Source organism: Gorilla gorilla, chromosome 4 (assembly GCF_029281585.2).
Source record: "Gorilla gorilla gorilla isolate KB3781 chromosome 4, NHGRI_mGorGor1-v2.1_pri, whole genome shotgun sequence".
Taxonomy (NCBI): Eukaryota; Metazoa; Chordata; class Mammalia; order Primates; family Hominidae; genus Gorilla; species Gorilla gorilla.
Genome location: NC_073228.2, coordinates 51,151,176 through 51,174,163, shown reverse-complemented (window position 1 = coordinate 51,174,163; position 22,988 = coordinate 51,151,176). Strand labels below are relative to the sequence as shown.

The 22,988-nt window shown below is 44.7% G+C and overlaps 3 protein-coding genes across 3 annotated transcripts; all 3 read right to left on the bottom strand.

Annotated features, from left to right (window-relative positions):
- Window positions 1-7,753: 7,753 nt before the first annotated feature.
- KRTAP29-1 (keratin associated like protein 29-1) lies at window positions 7,754-9,143 on the bottom strand. Its single transcript, XM_019026626.4, has one exon. It carries the CDS (start codon window positions 9,101-9,103, stop codon window positions 8,078-8,080), a length of 1,026 nt encoding a protein of 341 aa, XP_018882171.4. The 5' UTR covers window positions 9,104-9,143; the 3' UTR covers window positions 7,754-8,077.
- Window positions 9,144-13,980: 4,837 nt separating this feature from the next.
- On the bottom strand, window positions 13,981-15,967 carry KRTAP16-1 (keratin associated protein 16-1). The gene has a single exon (XM_004041669.5). The coding sequence runs from the start codon at window positions 15,915-15,917 to the stop codon at window positions 14,379-14,381; it is 1,539 nt and encodes a 512-aa protein (XP_004041717.5). The 5' UTR covers window positions 15,918-15,967; the 3' UTR covers window positions 13,981-14,378.
- Window positions 15,968-21,531: 5,564 nt separating this feature from the next.
- On the bottom strand, window positions 21,532-22,336 carry KRTAP17-1 (keratin associated protein 17-1). Its single transcript, XM_004041670.5, has one exon. The coding sequence runs from the start codon at window positions 22,265-22,267 to the stop codon at window positions 21,950-21,952; it is 318 nt and encodes a 105-aa protein (XP_004041718.1). The 5' UTR covers window positions 22,268-22,336; the 3' UTR covers window positions 21,532-21,949.
- Window positions 22,337-22,988: the final 652 nt, after the last annotated feature.

Sequence of the window (22,988 nt, the reverse complement as noted above, 5' to 3'; positions counted from 1 at the left end):
TTTTAACCAAGGTACCCGTCAGAGTAGGAAACCTACATCTCAGAGTGGTTTTGCCATTACCAAAGCCATTCTTGACTTTAGTTGTTTTCAAAGTTTACACCACCCGATTTAACTGCCATTATCCTTCCCATTGGCTGTTTTCATCAGTTTCCAGGCAATTCCATCCATTTATTTGTGGGTCACTGTCTTTCTTTTCTCCTCTAGGCCTGTCTCTTTTTTTTAGTGAATTCAACTTCCGTAAGGATAATTCATCCAACATCTTGATCTCTCAGTTCCTTGACCTCTTCACCAGCCGTGAGTTTTCCCCTTCCTCCATCCCAGTCACTCATTACCAGAATAATTTCCTGATCCTCATCATCACAAAAATGGAACCAGAAGAGAAACTAACCAGAGTATTTCTTTCCATAAGATTTATTACACTTAGTTAACAACTTTCTGCCAAACCATCCTTCAGAGCTAAAGGGAATACCATATACAGTAATAAGGAAAGGATGTTTCCTTCCCAAAGACAGGAATTGTTGCAAAACTGATATATTTAAAACCCCAGGGGAAAAAAATATGTATTCTTAGATTTGGGAAAACTTGTCCCTACATAGAAAGCCTCCAGGTGATTCTAGCCCATAGCCATTTGGATATTTCCAACCAAAGTCCAAGACATCTCAGATTGTAGACAAGCTCTCTCTGCTGTGCACTGGCTGAATTCCTGACCCACAGAATCCACGAGCATATTGGAAACTGGAGAAAGGAAAATTCTTGCTATGCAGTGGCAGAAAGTACTCTGTCACCCGCAGTTTTGAGGCAAAAGTAGAAAGGTTCCTGGTGAACTGAGTGATCTAACTAAGGAAATTTCCAACTAAAGTCTTGAAGGTGTTCTTTGATTTCTTCTTGCTGACTATAATAAAATGTGAGAAGAGAAAGATAAATTGAGAGAAGGGCTGATTAAAAAAAAAAAAAAGGATCCTGGACAGTATTGTTTGTTTTGAAACTTCTCAGCCTCTCCAATGGCAAATAATGCTAAAGTTTAAAAATGACTTCTAAGCAAATATCAAATTGAAGACAATGCCAGAGAAATTCAGATATACCAGAAATCATGCCCTGAAGATAAAGCTAACGTGTGGCTATAAGATTTTTTGTTAAGATCTGAGAAAGTCAAAAATTAGAAAATAATTTTCATTTCAAAAATGAAAAATTGGGAACAGCTACATACAAAAGCCCCTCTAAAGATATTAAGCGAGGCTGGGCGCAGTGGCTCAAGCCTGTAATCCCAGCACTTTGAAAGGCCGAGGTGGGTGGATCACAAGGTCAGGAGATCGAGACCAGCCTGGCCAATATGGTGAAATCCCCTATCTACTAAAAAATACAAAAATTAGCCGGGCATGGTGGTGGGCGCCTGTAGTCCCAGCTACTTGGGAGGCTGAGGCAGGAGAATCGCTTGAAACCGGGAGGCGGAGGTTGCAGTGAGCCAAGGTCGCCGCCACTGCACTCCAGCCTGGGTGACAGAGTGAGACTCTGTCTCCAAAAAAAAAAAAAAAAAAGATATTAAGTGAGAACCTCACAGACACTCTCAGATAAATCAAAGAGGCTTCTAGGAAACTTAAGGGCATTGTCCTCAGCTATTACATCAGGGGTCCAAGTGTTTATCTCTGGATGATCTGTGGTAGTAACTTTTGTCTAATAGAGTAAACTCCAAGAAGATTCACAGGAGAACCACAATTTTTTTCTAAAAATTATATATACAAACAAATTGCCAGCTTGAACAGAGGCATGTCTCACATGGTGGCAGACAAGAGAAGAGAGCTAGTGCAGGGAAACTCCCCTTTTTAAAACCATCAGATCTCGTGAGACTCATTCACTATCACGAGAACAGTGTAGGAAAGACCCACCACCATAATTCAATCACCTCCCACTGGTTTCCTCCCATGATACATGGGAATTGTGGGAGTTACACTTCAAGATGAGATTTGGGTGAGGACACAGTCAAACCATATCATTAGGTTAGGCTGTAAAGGGACTGTGACTTATATATATATATATTATATATATATATATTTTATACTTTATATATATATTTTGTAATATATATTTATATATTATATATATATTTTATACTTTAAGTTTTAGGGTACGTGTGCACAATGTGCAGGTTTGTTACATATGTATACACGTGCCATGTTTGTGTGCTGCACCCATTAACTCGTCATTTACATTAGGTATATCTCCTAACGCTATCCCTCCCCCCACATACCAGGCCCTGGTATGTGATGTTCCCCTTCCTGTGTCCAAGTGTTCTCATTGTTCAAGTCTCACCTTTCTCTTCGCTTCCTCTGGGAGAATCCAGATGCTGTGCTATGAGGACAATCAGCCAGAGCATGGAGAAGCCCATGAGGCAATGAACTGATATCTCTGGCTAACAGTTGGTGTGAACCAGTGGCCTTCCAGTGTCCACATAAATGAGCTTGGAAGTGAATCCTTCCCTAGTTGAGCCATGAGACGACCACAGCCCCAGCCAATACCTCACCAACCATCTCATAAAAGACCCCAAGCTGTAGGTATCTAGCTAAGCCACATCTAGTTTTCTAACCCACAGAAACAGTGAGATAATAAACTTTGTTGTTTCAGCCACTAAGTTTTGAGATAATTGTTATGCGACAATAGGTAACTAATATAATGAAACAGGTCCATGTATCAAAATGCATAGTTCTTAAAAGCAATAATGAAATTTAAAAAGTAAATTGCATAATTTTACATCACATACATAAATTCTTAAATCTGCAATCCTTCATACTAGATCTTGTTTAAATACTCTATAAATATAAGATGTTTATATTTTTATATAAATTAACAGTGACTGGGAGAATATACAATAAAATTATGACAGAAGTTATATCCGAGATGAAAAAAGGGAAATGAGACTGAAGAGGGAACTTCAACTTTACAAACATAATGTTTCATTTCAATTAATTTTTTAAAGATCCAAAGCAGAAGTAAGAAAATGCCAATTTGGGGAGGCAGGTTCTTGTAATACTTTTCTCAAAATTTTCTTGTATTTTTAAAATTGTTCCCTGCCCTGAACATAAGTGTAAAGAAAGATTTAGTTACATGTTCAGGCTTGGCAGAACATTGTATTAGAGGAGATTCAGATGTTTTATGGACAAGCCCTAGCAAACTTAAAGGAGAAAATACATGCTATGTCATTTAAACTGTTGCCAAGCATGGTTAAAGACACAAAGCTTCTCAACTCATGTTTCACATTTGACATGTTTAGAATGTGAAGTTTGCATGTTGGCAGATGGCCGGTAAACATATTTGCCTATAAAACTGAGAAATCTGTCATTGGGACAACAAAAACTATGAGATAGATGGGTCAAAAAAAAAAACTATTATGAAATGAAATTTGAAGTTTCAGGTGTCTTGAGAATCCTGGTATCAATAAACGAATTATTAAAGTTAATATAACTCCTTAAACAATGTCCACATCCTCTGGTAAGAAGCATTCTTGAAAAGTCTATGCAATATGAGATGAGGTGCATCTGCTTCCCAGAGCCATATCCTTCCTCTAGCATGACGGAAATCTCCATGGAAGGTGTGGGAGAGAGAATTTGAACAGGGTGTCCCTCAAAATGTCATTTCTGGAAGACATTCTATCCACGGTAATTCCTTTGTGGTGTCAAGTTCCCTCTCTCTCCTTCTTCCTTTTTAAAAAAATTTTCTTTTGGGACCTTAGTTATAAATAATTGAATTATTATCATCTGTGATTTTTGCATGGTCCCTCTCTTATTTCTTTTTTATGTACGTATAAATCAGTTAATTTACTTCTTCTTCTCCCTTTACTCCCTTCTTTTCCTATAGGCCACTATGCTGTTCTGTCTAATGTATATTCAAAGCATATTAAATTTATTTAATGGATTTGTATATATCCTTATAAAGTATTGTTCAGTACACATATACTTTATGTAAATAGCAATCAGTAATATATCTCATTCTGGTTTGTCATTAAGCAGAATTTTTAAAAATCCATCTATGCTACAGTGTGTATATGTAATCTATTGTTATTAATTCCTGCATGATACTCCATGAAGAGGATCACCAAGTTGCCTACCCACTTTCACAGTGTTGGACACCAGCTTCCCTTTGACGTTTTTGCCACCATAGGGATGCTACAGTGAACATCCACATGTACACCTCCCTGAGGACCTGTGTGAGAATTTTCTGGAAATACACACTCAGGTGTTGGATTGCTGGATCATGGAGCATCACTTACATAATTTACATAAATAGTTTCAGATTGTTCTTTAGAGTGGCCAAACAAGCCAACAATCCCATTAGCAATGCGGGAAAATTCCTGTAAATTCCCACTCCCACCAACACTTGGCATTATATAGCACAGGAGTCAGAAAACTATGGCCCATTGACACAGGAGCGGGGCAGGGAAGTGCTGGGAGAAGAAGGGTGGGTCCCTGGCGAGGACTCCACCCCTACTGTGCCCACGGACCTAGGGAACAGGCATTTCTAAATGAATGAGAACAGACATTTCTGTTTTTGTGCCCAAACGTTGCATTTCCCAAAACCACCCTTGCCCACCACGCCCTCATCCTGTGCCTAGTGGGAAGAGACACAGGCAGCTGGACATCCGAGAGAAGCAAATCGTCAGAAGAGCACACCGACAGGCAGCGGCAGACGCCAGCAGGACGGCAGGCCATCGACAGGGGGAACCATAGTGAGTTTGTCGGGGGCGGGATGAGGGAAGCCTGGCTGAGCAGCCCAACTCCAGGGGAAAACCACCTTCCCACTCCATCCCCCTTCTGGCTCCCCCGTCTGCTGAGAGCTACTTCCACTCAATAAAACCTTGCACTCATTCTCCAAGCCCATGTGTGATCCGATTCCTCCAGTACAACAAGGCAGGAAACCCTGGGATACAGAAAGCCCTCTGTCCTTGCAATAAGGCAGGGGGTCTAATTGAGCTAACTAACACAACCCATCTATGGACGGAGGCTAAACTGAAAGAGTACCGTGTACACACACCCACTGGGGCTTCAGCTGTAAACACTCACCCCTAGACGCTGCCGTGGGGTCAGAGCCCCAAAGCCTGCCCATCTGCATGCTTCCCCCAGAAGTATGAGCAGTGGGGCACGGAAGAAGCGAGCTTCGCCCCCGTTGCACGCCCTGAGAGGGGAACAAGGAAACTCTTCCCGTTTCACCATGAGCCAAATAGAGCCCCAGCCTGTTTTTACAAAGTTTTATTAGAACCCAGCCACACTCATTTGCTTACATATTGTCTATAAATATAATGATATAATGCAATGATACAACGGCAAAATTCAGTAGTTGCAACAGAGACCATGTGCCCCACAAAGCCTAAATTACGTACTATCTGTCCCTTTACAGAATAAGTTTGCTGGGCTCTGATATAGCACTCTATTTTTTGCAAATCTAATACCTGTAAAGTAATATGTAATTGTTATTTTAATTTTGAAATCTCTGAGAAATAATACTTTTGAGAATTCTTTCACAGGCTTACTTAAGGATTCATCTTCCGTGAAGTTCCATTCATGTCTCAAGAGAGGTTTTGCACAGGGTGTCCACCCAAAGGTCGTTTCTGGGAGACATTCCATCCATGGCACTTCCTTTGTGATATCAAGTTCCCTCTCTCCCCCCTCCTCCTTTTTGTTTCTAATTTTCTTTTTGGACCTCAAATTTAGTCAATCACATTTCTTATTTTATGGCATACTAAAAAGATAGCCTTCCAAATCTCTTCCCCATCAGTTCCAGAAGTACAAGAGGCTTCAGTTTTAATCAGTTTGAGAATATTTAGAACCTCACAGAACACATCAACAAACTCACAAGATCATGTAAATAAATGAGCCCTCAGAGGTAAAATAAACTAACTTCTTCATGTTATAGATTAGCACCCTGGTGTTACATAAGGTCATACAGTAAATAAGTGGCCAGGATGCAACTCAAGCCTTCTCCTTTGAGCCGTGGTCTAGTGCTTTTTCCTCACCACCGCCATAGAAGTCCTCCTCTGAGTTGCATTTCCAAGCAGGTCATAAGGCAAATGCCCATACTCTTGTCCTTCAGTGACCTTGATGTCTCATTATTCCCGGGCTCTTTTGGTTAGTTTTCCTTCATCTATAAGATTTTTTTTAGAATGTCCCACACATATTGGCAAGACCTATTTAACTACTGAGAACCTCAAATCACAGTGATTGAGAGGACTGGAACGAGAGATGCTCAGCCAGTGACCATCAGGTAAGTTTATGAGCAGATCCTAAGGTCCCTCCTCGGGTTGGGGAGAAGGCCCGATCTGGGAGAAAGTCAGGGCACTGGTCATAAACACATAAGGACAGAAGCCCAACCATTTAAACTGGGACAGGAGTCATCCAAAGGGCAGGGGGGAACAAGAGGGTGATATCAGCTGGGCCAGTTAGATGGGGAAGGCTAAAATGCTAAAATCAGTCTTTTAGTGCTCTTTACTCAGGTTTGGCTAGGCATGTTTTATAGGCAATTGTAAATTATGGAGCAAATAAATCAACCTTAAGTGCAGCCATACAACTAAGTTGAAATGTGGTGTGTGTCTGTGTGTGAGTGTGTGTGTGCATGTATGTGTGTGCATGTGTGTCTGAGTGTGTGTGTGTGTACCTGTGTGCATGTATGTGTGTGCATGTGTGTCTGAGTGTGTGTGTGTGTACCTGTATGCATCTATATGTGTGTGCATGTGTGTGGGTAGAAAAGGTACTGAAGGCAATACCCATACATAGTTAGAAATAAAAGGAAAATACCCATTAGAAGACTAGAACAGATCTAGCTACTTGAACTATTGAAATGATAAGCCCACCTACATCTAAGGATTCAAGAAGCATTCAATGCTTCTTGAATTCAATTCAAGAAGAGATTCAGTGCTGACATTAGTCAATTCAACTGCAGGTAGAAATTCTCCACCTAGACCCTTCCATGTTCAGGTGCTAGATTTTGTTCTTATGGCCATCCCCCTCTTTTTTGACCCAGAACCTTCTTTCAAGACTACGACCCTTGTGATTCTAAAACTGGGGATAAAACAATTAATAGTCTTTCTACAGATCCAAAGTATACCTCAGTGACAGAAAAATGTGAACTATGAAGATTTGTGTGCTAGTTACCAAATTATTGCTGCTCACCTACAGGTACACCCTTCATTGCCTGCTCTGTGATAATACAAAGGGATCCTATGAATATTTCTCCTTAGCCAGCTGTCACAATGTCCCAGGCAGGAGAATCGCTTGAACCCAGGAGGCAGAGGTTGCGGTGGGCCGAGATCACGCTCTTGCACTCCAGCCTGGGCAACAAGAGTGAAACTCTGTGTCAAAAAAAAAAAAAAAAAAAGAATCTTAAATGAATTAACCCTAAGCTATTCTCTATGGCCAATACCTCATGTTTGTTTTCATCTGTGGCTTTCCAGAACCATTTTTGTTGTTGGCTTCCTGTCTACTCACTATAGGGAAAATGAGCCCACTCAGCTCAAAAGAACTCTTGGTGGTGAAAATTTTGGAAGCCAGTGAACTGTTTGCCCTTACTCTCGTCCAGCTGGAGAATCTATAATCCTAGACACTAGCTACCCTTGCAGACCAATGCAGACCCACTGACTTAGATGACTCAGGCTCATTGTGTTCAAATGTGACCTGAAGGAAATCTGCATAGAGGTGTGTGTAGGAATGAAAGCACTCCAGGAGTCTTATTTATTATACTTAACCAGTCACATTTTTATTAGCAGCTGGCAGCAACGAGGTGTTCTGAAAGACCAGGCAGCATCAAGAAAGAGAAACAAGAGAGGGTTTGCTAAAGTGAAATGAATTGACATCATCAGGAAATGCAAGCAGCAGTGTGGTAGTCCATGGTTGCTGAAAGGTTATTCTCGGTTAAGAAGGATCTCTTCGTGCCTGGACAAGTTCCCTGGTCAGCACCTGGAGAGAATGTGAAGGTGGAATCAGGGTAAAGTTAGAAAGCAGGCAGCATTAGTACTCGGTGGGAGGCAGGCACCCAGGGATGGCTATGCATTTATAGACAGCCGCAGACCCTCAGAGGAGGTGTGAAGAGGGCTCCATTAACAAAGTGTTGCCTTGCAGAAGCTGGACTCACAGCTGGATTGGCATGAAGTCGGCAAGCAATTGGAGCCACTACTGGGTGATGTGCCTAAACCAGTCACACAGCAAGCTGATTTGCAGCCACTCTGGTTATAGGAAGGGGGTCCATCACAAGTTGGTTGGCCAGAAATCACAGTGTCACAAGAAGCTGGTTTGCAACAGTTCTTTATGGAACAAGGGGCCTGGCAGTTAGCCACTGGCTGGTAGATGAAGCATGTGGAAGGAACCAGTTGACAGTGAAGTGGCTGGCAATGGGAAGGCACACAGCAAGTAGTATTGCAAGAACTGAACACACAAGTCAATGGCTGGCAGGGAACAGGCATGTAGAGGGCTGATTGGCAAGGCTTGAAAATATAGCAGATGGGTTGATAATAAGTTGATATACAGGGCTGGCCTTCACCACTGACGGGTTGACATGAACTTCCTTGGCACCAAGTTGGTTGGCATGGACTAGCTGTACAGATGGTTGGTAGGCAAGAAGTTTCCGGACAGGAGGTCACTTCAGAGCAGGATGGCTGGCAGGATCCAGCATCACAGCAGACTGATTGGCCACAAGCTGCCTGACATGATCCAGACATGCAGACAGATTCCTGGCAGGAGCTTTGCTGGCAGGAACTGGCATCGCAGCACTTTTCCTGACAACAAGTAGATTCCGAGCAGGATGGCTGACATGAGCTAACCAGACAAGGAGACTGACCAGTGCCAGACTGATAGCAGGCTGTGTGGGAGCACATAGGTTGGCAAACAAAACCCACACAAGACGTTGCTGGAAGGTAGGTACATTGACACGAAGCAGGATCACAGCCACTTGGGGCACCAATGGATGGCTGACAGCTTTCTTGGCATGTGACCAGTTGCCACATTCTGCTGTGGCAGGAACTAGGCAAACAGAGAGCATGTCGAAAGCCACCTTTAACTGGGTATGTGGTGATGGTGGGCACAGCTGGAATGGCTGTGGTGTTTCCAGGACAACAGCCGTCTGCCATGGTGCTGGTGCTGACCTTGCTGGGAAGTTGCAAGCTCAGTATACCTGCATTGGAAAGACATCCGATACAGAGGGGCTTTTATAGTCCTTCACTAGGGGTGTTGGCATGCCATGCAGCATCTTTCCTTGTTATTGTTTTTACTCATTTGCATGCAAACATCTGATTAGCAGGCTTCAGGAGCCTGGGAGATGTTTCAACTTTGAAAAGGTGTCTGTTGAGTCGGGAGTTTTCTGCGCTGCGTTTGGATTCATTGACACTGCTCCTGCTCTTGGATGAGCTGTCTCTTTTACAGGTTGCTCTCCAGCCTCACTGAAGCAGGCCTTTCCTGGCACTAACCTTTCATCAGGAGGCCTCTGCCAAGCCAGAGTGGCCCTGCTCTTCCTCCAGGAATGCAGCTTTGCACCATTCAATCAGAAATGAAGCCTTGACCCTGTTTGGGGAGAGGATGTCAAGATGGGAAATGGAAAATTAGTCCAAAGAACCCAGGGACACTTAAGTGCCTCTACCTCTTTTTAAAACCTTCCCATTTAGCATTCCTGAAACTTGTTTACTAGTACTATTACTAATAATAACAATAGAAATGGCTTTCATTTATTGCATAGTTACTAGATCAAGTCCTTGGCTGCATTTTTCACTGAATCCTCACAATGACTTCAGTAAGTATAATTGTCATCACTATGTTAGAAGTGGCAAAACAAAAAGAAAGTAATAAATAAAGAAGAAACCAGGTTTAAAACAAAGTTAAGATTAAAATATAAAACTTCATTGGCCCTTTTAGGAAGCTTAAAATCTCCCCCAAATTGGCTCCTCTCAAGATTTTTTTAGAACAGAAAAGAAAAAAAAGGAAGTGGCAAAACTCATAGAGTTTAAATCATGTTCCCAAAATTATGCAAATGAAAAGGGGTAGAAACAAAATTCAAACCTAGCTTTGTCTGACCACCAAACCCCTGATCTTAACCACCTATTAGACCCCCTGACTTTGGGGAGGCAGGGAGAAGGCGACACTGATATAGTGGCTGCAGGCCGACACCCCTATGGCAACAGACTGGCTCGTGAGCAGGTTGCCCAGGCCCCATCCTGGGGATCCTCCGCCCACTCCAGTGGCTGTAATCAGCAGCTAGACCACACTGGTGTGAGTACTTACCTCTACTTTTCAATACACTCAAACACAGTCTTTTAATTTTGGAAATTTTTTAAGCTACCAAATATTTCATCAGGAAGTATCAAACCCACCCTAGGGCATCAACAGCATATGAATTCTATACATATAAAAACACGCCAGCAGTGATAATAAAAAAATCACTGTAAAGTGGTGTTAATGTTAAACCAATCCCTTCCAAGAGGAATTCATGAGGGACTTTCTTGGCCCTTCTGCTTTTCCTCCGGGCTTGTCCTGGCTCCGCATCACCAACCAGGTCCGGTGTTTCACCAGCCAACGTTCTGGCCAGTTCACGCTGGAGGCACATGACGGAGTGGAAAGATCACGGTGTGGGGAGCCAGATGGGGCTGGCTTTGATTTCTGGCTCTGCCACTAACTCATTCTGTTGAATGTGTTAGCTAATTACCTAAGTCTTCAAAGTATGGCGATTTCATCAACTGCATTGCCATGTCTCAGGTTAGTTTTTTGAGGGTGTTTGTTTGCTTTGGTTGCTTCACAAATTATTGAAAATACTGAAAACGCTGAAGGGTGCTTTGCAAACCCCCAGCTACAAAATGCCTTCTCCTTGGCACCCTCCTCACCTCCATTTTAAAAAGAAGAGAAACATTTTTGATCAGAACAATGTCTGGAAAACCTTCTCCCCTGCCATTGAAATGCCTTTTTCCCCACAGTTGGTTTCTGTGTCACACCATGGATCACTTCTTTTGCCCTCCTTCTTGTCTGTATTCATGTTGGCATCTTTCAGTCTGCAGGAATCCATGCACTGTGTTTCATTGCTGAATATTTACCCCCAAAGCTCTTCATCTTCCCAGAGGATGTATTTAATACTTTCAGTCTTACCAAATATGTCAATCAAACTGGGAACATGAGCATATTTGAAAAATCACATCAACTTCAGTCCAGTATCCCATACCACTTTTATAGTTTTAAAGCAATCCATTCTACATCCATTTTTCTCTAAGTGATTCTGCTCTTGTTTTCTTTTCTCCTAAAGGAAACTCTCAATAGCAAGAACATCTGTCTTGCTGTAGTTCAAGGCACTAAAAACGCCTAGTGTATCAACAAAGACACCTGTGACCACATTGAGACATATCATGATCCATACAGAACCTAGGCTTTGGAAAGAACTGGGTTTTAGTCATTTGCATGTTACTTATTAGCCATGACAATCGTGAATTTTATCACTCCCTTTATATATATGTGTTTGTGTGTGTGCATATGTGTATAAATGCATGTATACTCATACATATGTGTGTCTGTAGTTTTTGAACAATGCACACATATATGTTTGAGTGTGTGTATATATATATACACACATTATATTAATATACATAAAAATATACACACACGTATGGTTTTCTGGAGCTTGTTTATATCAATCAACACTATGTTAGTAAGATTCATCCATGCTATTGCATGTCGCCATTTTCCAGTCATTTTCACAGTATAATATCCCATTGGGTGAATATACCACAATTTAATTGTCCATTGATGGGCACTTGGATTGTTTGTCCTTCGAATTCTGCATCTTATGTATAGGTGAAAAAATAGGAGAAAATACATATTACTTCAAAGAATTGCTGTAATCCATATGAAATGCTTAGTCCAGTGCTTGGCACAGAGGTTCAAAACCCTAGCCAACTCCTGTGTGTGTGTGTGTGTGTGTGTGTGTTTAGACAGAATCTCTCTCTGTCGCCCAGGCTGGAGTGCAGTGAAGTGATCTTGGCTCACTGCAACCTCCTTCCAGATTCAAGCAATTCTCCTGCCTCAGCCTCCTAGTAGCTGGGACTACAGGCGTGCGCCACCATGACCAGCTAATTTTTGTATTTTTAGTAGAGATGGGGTTTCACCATGTTGGCCAGGCTGGTCTCGAACTCCTGACCTCAGGTGATTCACCTGCCTCGGCCTCCCAAAGTGCTGGGATTATAGGCTTTAGCCACAGCATCCGGCTGGCCTACTCCCCTCTTGACTCTGGAAGGAGACAATGATGAATCCCAATGGCTTGATGAGACAGTAACTCCAACACCAATGTGATTAAGTTTTGCTTTTGACTTTCTCCCTATGCCATAGTCTGACCCAGTGGTTCTCAAACAGGGGTGATTTTTGCACTCCCAGGCAATGTTTGGCAATGTCTGGAGACATTTGTGATCATCACCCTCAAAGGATGCTACTAGAATCTGGTTCCTAGAGGCCAGGGATGCTGCTTAACATCCTATAATTCACAGGACAGCCTTTACAACAAAGAATCGCCCAGCCCAAAATGTGTTGTGTCAACACAATCCAGTTGGCTGGAAGTGGATTTTTTGCAATCCCGTTTGCAAGAGTCAGACTCAGTGCAAGATGGGCGGAAGTAGACTGGGCGGCAAGAGTAGGAAGTGACACAGGCTGGGCGGCGCAGGATGGAGTAGCATGGGCGATAGCAGGCAGGACGGTAGGAGATGGATGTCACGTATGGCTGCCTATAGGTGAGGAGTCCAGAGCAGACTGGGCGGCAGATCGGACGGGAGACCGGGCGGTAGGAAACCGTAGCACTGCAAGGCCGTTTGCTGGAACTGGGTATGTAGAAAGTCCTAGGACAAGTTGGTCGGCAGATGGCAGATACAGAAGACCCTGGACGGCAGGAAAGAGGTCGGCAGGAGGTAGATGGGCAGGAAACTGGCTCAGGGCAGACAGAACTACAGTGCTTGACTACATACACAACTGCATGCCGAAGTTGAGAAGCCCTGGTCGACCCTCACACTGTGCTCATGATGACTCAAGCTGCCCCTTGAGGACAAGGAATAGGCCTCCATTCTGTGCACTAAGTGTAGGGAGTGACTGCTTTGAAGAGACTCTGTCCTTGGAGATTGTAAGATACGGAATTTAACCTATGAGTGTCTTGGAGGAACTAGGAGAACATAAACAAAATTCTCACACAAGAAATCCAAGTTACCCAACCTTCTTTGTTGTAAGTATGATCCCTGATCCCCACTTGTTTTTCTTCCTGTGGACCCAAAAACAACTGGCTTCCTTTCCTCCCCAGTCTCTCTATATCCAGAACCATGTTCTTCCATTGAGTTCTCCACACCAACCAAGGCCAGAGGGATGTTCCAAAACCCAGTGCTCTTCCTGTCACCTCCCTGCATGCAGCCCCTTGATGCTTTCGTGTCAGCCCTGCATCAAACCGAAACACCTCTGTCTAGCATGCAAGACCCAACATAGACAGATCACTGTCTACGACCTGACCTCATGGCTTATTCCTCAAAGAACAACTCTCCCATGCCTCACCTAATGAACAATTTGCTCTCAAGCCCCATTCACTTGTACATGTCTCCTTTGCCTAGAAAGTTTTTCCTTTCCTGTTTGTAACTGGTTAATTCCTACTCATACTGAAAGACTCGATGCCAGTATCACATTCTCCAATAATTCTTTCCTTGTTCCCCCACTATGCTCTGCTGAGTTCATGGTGCTCTATGCTTATCTCCAAGTACTTGGCACAAAGGAATGTCATAATTGTCTTGCTGCCCACCAGAGAGTGAGTTTCTTGAGAGCAAAGACTGAGACTTCTTATGTTTATTCTTAGAGCTAAATACAGTCCCTGGCACCTAGCTGCTGTCTAATAATGCCAGAGGGATGGGTGGGTGGATGGATGGTTGAATGGAGCTGCTGTTAAACAAGAAGCAAGTCACTGATGAGACTATGGCATTAATGGAAGAGCAAGGAGAACAGCAAGTTGCTTCAGCTTAGCCACCTTTATTGGACAGTTACATATTTTACCTGATTGGAGAAGTCCCTAAGGAACACAAGCATGCATAGCAAGGGAGCACATACATGATGACAGAAAAAACTACATGCAGGAAAGAGACCTGAGATGATGTGGCAAAGCAGCTCTTCTCAGCTTAATCGCAGCAGAAGACAAGAACCTGGAATATCTCCCTTTCACTGTCCAGAAGGCCTTCATTTAAGTGATCAGGATACTGACATTTCTGATGAGTTCTTTGAGGTGTAAGAAGATGGTGAGTAACAATGCAGAAAGAAAGAGCTCCTAGCTAAGTCATAATGAGCTTTGGGGAGGACAGTGCAGTTTTGTCTCTAGCTGGTGGCTTGATGTGCAAGAATTGGGGGGCTGAAGCCAATTTAGCAGTTGGCAGGCTTGCTGGCAGCAGGCTGAGCTGCTGCGGCCTCACGGGTGGTTGGGCTGATGGGTTTGGCTTCAGTGGGCTGGCAGGGACCCTCTTCTGAGACATCCACCTTGCAGGGGGTTGTGTCAACACAATCCAGTTGGCTGGAAGTGGATTTTTTGCAATCCCGTTTGCAAGAGTCAGACTCAGTGCAAGATGGGCGGAAGTAGACTGGGCGGCAAGAGTAGGAAGTGACACAGGCTGGGCGGCGCAGGATGGAGTAGCATGGGCGATAGCAGGCAGGACGGTAGGAGATGGATGTCACGTATGGCTGCCTATAGGTGAGGAGTCCAGAGCAGATTGGGCGGCAGATCGGACGGGAGACTGGGCGGTAGGAAACCGTAGCACTGCAAGGCCGTTTGCTGGAACTGGGTATGTAGAAAGTCCTAGGACAAGTTGGTCGGCAGATGGCAGATGCAGAAGACCCTGGACGGCAGGAAAGAGGTCGGCAGGAGGTAGATGGGCAGGAAACTGGCTCAGGGCAGACAGAACTACAGTGCTTGACTACATAGCAAGTAGGTTGGCATGGACTGGACACAGAGACAGCTGGTGAGCAGGGGCTGGGCTCAGAGCAGATGGGTTGGCAGATACTGGAGACACAACAAGAAGGCTCTTGGCAAGTGCTGGGGACACAAGGTGGCTCGCACGGGCTCTGAACACAGCAGACAGGGCGGAGGCAAACTGGCTCACAGACTAGAGCCACACACGTAGCTGGCTGGCAGATGCTAGACTCTGAGCAAGATGGCTCACAAGGGCTGGGGTCACAGCAGACAGCCTGGCAGCTACCGGTCACAGAGCAGGTAGGTGTCGGGCACACCGGCTGACAGCAGGAAGGCTCACAGACCACAGGTTGGCAGGAACTAGGCAGGGTGCAGACAGCTGAACAGCAGCTGGGCTCACAGACAACTGGCTGGCAGCAGCTGGATTTGCAGAGGACAGGCTGGCAGGAAGTGGGCACACAGAGGACTGGTTGGCAGGAAGTGGCCTCAGAGCCTACAGGCTGGCAGCAGCTGCTCACGGAGCAAGAAGGCTCACAAATAGCAGGCTCACAGCACACAGGTTGAGCACAGCTGCTCACGGAGCAAGAAGGCTCACAAATGGTGGCCTCGAAGCACACAGGTTGGCAGCAGTTGCTCACTGAGCAAGAAGGCTCACAGGTGGTGGCCTCGAAGCACACAGGTTGGTAGCAGCTGCTCACAGAGCAAGAAGGTTCACAGGTGGTGGCCTCACAGCACACGGGTTGGCAGCCGCTGCTCAAGGAGCAAGAAGGCTCACAAATGACAGGCTCACAGCACAGGGGTTGGGCACAGCTACTCACAGGACAGGAGGGCTGACAGCACTGTGGCCCACAGCTGTCTTGACAAGTCACCAGCTGCCATGTCTGGCTCTGGAAGGAACTGGGCAGGCAGATGGGGCCTCCACAGCTCACCTCAGTGGAGCAGAGAGAGGTGGCTGGCACGGAGAAGCATTTCCTAGAACAGCAACTGCCAGACATGGTGGAGGTGGCCGTGCTTCCTTGTGCTGAGTGCTGAGAGGTCACTGCCTGACTGTGACAGCTCCCTGAGGCCCTCACTTTTATACCCCCTCACTGGCGTGTTCTGTTTGGGACTCGTGCATCTTTTCCTCATTGTTGTTTGGGCCAGTTTGCAGAAGAACATCTTATTATACCACCGTTTGTTGATCTGGAAGCTGTTTATCTACCCGTAAAGAAGCTGTTTATTTATTGATGTGCTAAATTTGGAATCCTCAGAGCTACAGGTAGTCTTGGAAGAAGCATCCTCACCTCCAAACTGGATAATCTATATTTCTGAGCATTGTGAACAGGGAAAGAAGAATGAAACTTATGATTTATCCACCTTCTAGTCTTCCATACAAGGCCCTGGGTTGGGTTCAGAGGATGCCACAGGAATAAGACCTATTCACCCATTCTCTTGGATCTCGCCATCTAGTGGGAAGATAAGCATGCAGACAAACTCACTGCAATACAATAATAAGTTCAATAATAGACACACAGAGATTAATTGAGAGGAGAGGTGATGAACTCAGTTGGGAAAAGAACAACTGGGCTGGATTTTAAATGACTGCACCTTACAGCAACGATCTTGCTTAAAACCACCAGCAATCTCATGAGGCAGAGATTTTTCTCCACCATTAGAAATGAATAAATGGTCCGGGAACCATGGCTCACGCCTGTAATCCCAGCACTTTGGGAGGCTGAGGCAGGTGGATCACCTGAAGTCAGAAGTTCGAGACCAGATTGGCCAACATGGCAAAAATCCATCTCTACTAAAAATACAAAAAATAGCCAGGCATGGTGGCACACACCTGTAATCCCAAATGCTTGGGAGGCTAAGGCAAGAGAATCACTTGAACCTGGGAGGTGGAGGGTGCAGTGAGCCAAGATCAAGCCACTGCACTCCTGCCTGGGTGACAGAGGAAGACTCTGTCAAAAAAAGAAAAAGAAAAAAAAGGAAAGAAGGAAAGAAGGAAGGAAGAAAGAAAGAAGGAAATAAAGAAAAGAAAGAAAGAGAAGAAAGAAAACAGAAAGAAAGAAAGAAAGAAAGAAAGAAAGAAAGAAAGAAAGAAGAAAGAAAGAAAGAAAGAAAGAAAGAAAGAAAGAAAGAAAGAAAGAAAGAAAGAAAGAAAGAAAGAAAAGAAAAGAAAGAAATGAAGAAATGGGGGCAGAGGGTCAGAAAGTTTCAGTCACTTGCTAAAGATCTAAAGATCACACACAGCCTGTCCCTGATCTAAGGCGTCTGTCCCTCCTTCTCACCAACCTGTCTAGACCTACCTTTCTCAGAAGACTTCATCAAAGTCACATATCGCCAGCTCAGCCCACCGCCGTCCTCCATGCTATCCCATGAGCATAGAACATTGGCTTGACCTGTTCCTGGAAATCATGTGACTCAGACTTTCTGCTCTTCCTCAAGCATTCATTAGACCTCCAGGGTCTTCCTTGCTTTTAATGATTTTGACAGTTCCTTTAAAAAAAAAAAATCTCCAAGACCCAAAGCATAAAGAGTAAAAACAAGAGACTTCTCAGGTGTGTCTCTCAAAGACTTTGTGAACAAAAGACTCGTCTCTGCTACTCTTGAGACAGATGAAGGGAGAAATGAATCCTACGTTTCTGAATTCCGGGACTTAACATCTTGCTCAGTGAAGGGCCTAGTTTGCCTCCACCATGTGTTTTCATCAACACAAAAGGCAGGCTCTCGCTTGGAAAAGCTGAGCCATTCTGCCTTCCATTGTGCCATCCATTCATCCCTCCCTTCATTTATTAATTCATGCAATCATTGACTCAGTTTCTCTTTTATTTATGCACTCAACTCAGCCAACACTGGGTTCTGTGTGATAGATACAAAAAGAGTGAGTTGCAATTCTGGCCACAAGGAGCCCAGGTTTAGAAGAGAGATAGACACATCTATAAGCAAGTATGGTACAGAATGCAAGTGTTGTGGAAGAGGGATGCAGGGGGTGGATGAAGCAGAGAGAGATAGCTGGCATGGACAGGCATTTCCTAGAACAGCATCTGCCAGACATGGTAGAGGTGGCCATGCTTCCTGTGAGTGCTGAGAGATCACTGCCTGACTGTGACAGCTCCCCGAGGCCCTCACTTTGGAGGCACCCAGGAGAGATATTGACACGGTTTTTGGAGGCTGGGCATGGTGGCTCACACCCGTAATCCCAACACTTTGAGAGGCTGAGGTGAGTGGATCACTTGAGGTCAGGAGTTCGAGACAAGCCTGGCCAACATGGAGAAACCCTGTCCCTACTAAAAATACAAAAATTAGCTGGGCATGCTGGCATGCGCCTGTAATTCCAACTGCACTTGGGAGGCTGAGGCAGGAGAATTGCTTGAACCCGGGAGGCAGAGGTTGCAGTGAACCAAGATGGCACTATGGACGACAGAGCAAGACTCTGTCCCAAAGGAAAATTTTTAAAAAGACATGGTTTTTGGGGAATTAGGGAAGCCTTTTCAAGTAATATGAAGGCTCAAAGAGAGTGGACAAAAAGGGGGTCATAAAGGCAGGAAAAGGATAAGATGTGGAAATCAAAGAGATAGAGCACACAACATGTGGGAAGCAGCAAATGGTTCAACATATCCAGGATGAAAAGCAGAGGGGATAGGAGGGAAAAGCAGTGGGGCTAGAGGTGTTACTAGGCACCCAATCATGAAAGGTCTTGTGGACCATGATTAAGAAGTTGTATTTTTTTAATGATAATGAGGGTTTAAGCAGGAGAGTAACTTGATCAGGGTTGCCCTTTCAGAAGGATGTGTCCCCTCTCTCTGGATGTGGAGAAGGGAGGGTGAGGGCAAGTCTGAAGGCAGGGAGACCATTAGGGGTCTGTGGCAATCACTTAGAAGTTTCATGGCAACAACCTGAACTGGGCAGGTTCAGAGACCTGAGAGACGGGTCATGGTAGTTGAAAATGGAAGATTAGGAACAGGGAGTGCCATTCTTTTAAATGTGGCTCTCAAGCAGTGGGCAAAGAGGACTTTTGGACAGGCCTGCAGAGGGAAACACAGAGGAGCTGCTGAGACCCTTCTGTTTTCCATTCACTTCTCTTCCTCAGCTAAACCAGCAGTGAATGGAAGTCCGCCCCACAAACAAATTTCTTATAAACTCTCTCAGCCAAGAAACTCATCATTGTGCTGGAATGTCATCTCTTCGAAGAATCCTTCCCTACTAAATGAAAAGGCAGGTCATTCAACTTTGTAGCCCATTTCTACTTTATTCTTCTTTATAGCTCTTATCACCCCTTGACCTCATATAAGCACCATGAGGGCAAGGACCTTGTCTATTCACAGATGCATACCCAGCACCCAGAGCAGCAGCTGATACATTGGAGGCACACAGTTAGCATTTATTGAGTGAATAAATGAGAACCTCTGTGGATAGCTAAGAAGGGCAAGCCTGTATCAGTAATTCAAAAATCACTACCTCCACACATGCATCCAGGAGGCATGACCATGAGCAATAGAATAATCAGCTGCTCTGAATCACAACTACTCAATGCAGATTCATTGGTCTCTGGACAAGTGCGTCCCATTGGCAGCTGCTGCTTTGGCGGTGGCTTTGTCTTGGGGGTTAAAGAGCCAGTTCCTAGGAGGCCAGTTCCAGCCAGAGTGAAAATGGCTCAAATAATAGAGTCTGAAACTGAACCAGGGCAGAGTCAAATCTCAGGTTCTCTCCAAAAGAAGACATTAATAATACTGCTGGGTTCATAAATGAAAGAAAAAAATGAAAACACAATGAGCTACCACTATACACCTGTTGGAATGGCTAGAAATAAAAAGACTGATAATATTAAGTGTTACCAAGGACATAGACACTGGAACTCTCAGACATTGCTGGTTGGAATACAAAATGCTGTGGCCACTTTGCAAAACAACTCGGCAGTTTCACATAAGGTTAAGCATTCGCTTACCATTTAAACAGCCATCCAATTGCAAGGTATTTATCCAAAATAAAGCATATGTTCACCAAAAAAAAATTGTACGAGAATGCTCATAGCAGCTTTATTCATAATAGCCAGAAACGCAAAAGAATCCAAATGCCCATAAGTAGGTGAATATATTTTTAATGTAGTTTATCTATACAATGGGATGCCATTCAGTAGAAAAAAATGAATTATTGATACCTACAACAATGAATAGATACAAAACATGATAGGCAAAATGAAAAATAGTGCATACTGCATGATTTCTTTTATATGAAATTCTAGACATGGTGAAATCTGTAGTAACATAAAGAACAGGTTGATGGTTGCCAGGGTCTGGGAGTGGGGGAAGAATTGACTGCAAAGACAAACTGGGAATTTTGGGGGTGATGGAAAGTTCCATAAAGATCTTGATTGCCGTGGTGGTTACATAAGTATACACGAATGTCAGATCACATCATACTGTTCACTAAAAATGGGAACTTTTTATTATATGTAAATTATATTTCAATAAAGTTGACCATAAAAAATGAAACAAAAAATTTTTTAAAGAAAAAGGTAAAAGCAACATAATCCCAGTTTTATTCATAACTATGCTTAGAAAAGAGTCTGGAAAGCTTATCAGTAATAAACTCTGAGTGGTGAGCCTTCAGAATGCTATAGTCTTTATATGTTTCTGTATTTTTTCATTTTTTAGAGTTCATTGCTATGCTTATAATCAGAAAAAATTTTTCTTTCTCAAATGAAACATCGCTTTGTAGGCATAAAAATAAATACTATTTTTCCAGGGCAAGAGCAAAATTAGTTTTATTACACACACAGCTTAAGGTCACTTTCAACAAGAGGTTGAATCAACTGTCTTTTGAGTTTTAACCTCCCAGGTGGACCCACACACCTTGGCTGGGCCCTACCTAGCATAGGTATACTCACTCCCTCCTCCTTAGAACTCAGGCAGAAGAAACGTAGCTGGTTCCAGGTAAGACAACCTAGCACAGAAAAGTGAGACTGGACCAACCATGAGGCTGGAAGAAGGAACTGTACTGCGCAGAACATCCTCAGAAACTGTGAATTCACTAGCTTTGCCATTAGAAATCCTTTCCATTCAGAACCAATCTTGTTTTACCAAAGCCTCCTCTCTGACTTTGCCAGAAAGTTCTGATCAAGCCTGAAGCCCTCCTGCAGAGCCATCCTAGGAGAGCTGTAGTGCAGAAGAAAGCCATGCCCCTCAATCACCATTAAATGTGGCCAGCATCAGCATTCACCCAGGAGCTTTTAAAAATGCGAGTCCCTAGGGACTCTAGGCCCTAGAGCTAACGGGTAAAATCTCCAGTGATAAAACCCAAGGATCTATATTTTTAAAAGCTTTTCAAGTGACTCTCATGCAGCACACAGAAGCTTTTGTCTAGATCTATGGTTCTCAAACTTCAGTGCATAAGAATTATCTAAGGTTCTTGTTAAAAACACAGATTCCCAGGCCACACTTTGGTGGATTCTGATTCTGTATGTCTTAGGGAGGGCCTCAGAATCTCCAGTTTTAACAGGCTCCCAGGTGATTCCGGCGCAGGTGATCCAAAAACCACAATTCAAAAACCCTAAGGCAGATGCCAGAGTGAATTTTTCTAACCCAGTCCTCAGCAGGGAGGTCAAGGAAGAGGCAAGAGAACTAATTAGGTTATGCCAGCATGCTCAAATTTATTAAGAGGCTCACAAAGAAGATGGACTTTTTTTGCATCTCAAAGCAGCAGAAAGCCAGGGCGGAGGATCAGTCCCAAAGACACCTTGAAGAAGAGGATGTCTTATAGTACAAGACATTGAACTTCATGTGAATAAGTAAAGTATTGGGGGATTCACCCTTGAGCTTAGGATCACTTTGTTGTGACCGAGTTTTAATGTTTCATCAGAGTATGGCTCTTGTTCTCAGTGCCTTGAAATACCAGAGCAGGCGTTGGAGAACAAGCCCTCCTCTACAAATCACAGACAAGACACTGTCTTGGGGGTATGGAAGGTTCTGGACACGAGGGGCTGTCCCCCTGGAGCAGATGGAGGCTTTCGGTGGGACTGCATCAGTGGTGGAGGGAAAGGTCTTCATTTTGTGTCGCATATAGGTGTGGGCTGGCAGCACACAGGCCCACAGCACCCGGAGCCGCAGCAACTGGACCCACAGCAACTGGATCCACAGCAGCCACCCCCGCAGCCTCCGCAGCCTCCACAGCCTCCGCAGCCAGATCCACAGCAAGACGATCCGCAGCAGCTGCCCCCGCAGCCAGAGCCCCCACAGCCAGAGCCCCCACAGCCACAGCAGGAGCCGCAGCAGCCACAGCAGCCCGGCTGACAGCAGCACTCTTCACAGCAGTTTTGCTCCTGGGTGCAGCAAGTGAAGCAGTCCCCCGGGCAGCACCCCATGGTCCGGGCCCGTCAGCTCGCAGGTCAGTAACGCAGCCGGAGTTCCCCACGACTGACCGTGGCCAGCCAGCTGGATGGCAGCTTTTATATCCCCTCACCCAGGCATGAGGGACGGGATGTTTTCTTTGTTATTATTTATGCAAGTTTCCATAAGACCGGCTCATTAACTGGCTGTTTATTTTCCAGTCCTGAGTACCTCAACTCATAAAAACGCCCCACTCCCGCCAACTGCTGTTTATCCAGAGGGTAAAAATACATCTTCGAAAAGACCTGTCATCATGGCCAAGCATCTGCCAGCTGTCATTAGCCCAGGTTAGAGATGGGAAGGGGAAGCCGGCCACAGCCTCTGGCTCTGGAATGAGGGGCTCGCCTTCCACATCTTCGCAGGTTGGCGATGGACCCCATCTTCCATGGATGCTAGTCCTGGAAAGGCAGACCGGCAACAGCCGAATGCTCTGTTCCCCCTGACACCAGTGGAGGCTACTGAGAACGCCTGGTCACGTGGCTCCTCCCAGGTGGAAATGGCATCCTCATCCCGGTTCATGTGAGCCAGGCAAATGTTTGTGTCTGTGTGTGGTATGGGGAGTGTGCCACACGTTTAGGTTTGGCCGGTGAGCATCAGTCATGAGTAATAACTGCCCTGTGAAACGGAGAGAGACTCATCGTAAAGCTGCAAGAAGCTGGTAAGGCATGGTCTGTCTCGGCGGCAAGGTGAGCTGAA

Excerpts from the sequence above, each read along its gene's own strand:
- KRTAP29-1 (XM_019026626.4), bottom strand. The coding sequence starts at position 9,103 with ATGGCAGACGGCTGTTGTCCTGGAAACACCACAGCCATTCCAGCTGTG.
- KRTAP17-1 (XM_004041670.5), bottom strand. The coding sequence starts at position 22,267 with ATGGGGTGCTGCCCGGGGGACTGCTTCACTTGCTGCACCCAGGAGCAA.
- KRTAP16-1 (XM_004041669.5), bottom strand. The coding sequence starts at position 15,917 with ATGTCTGGCAGTTGCTGTTCTAGGAAATGCTTCTCCGTGCCAGCCACC.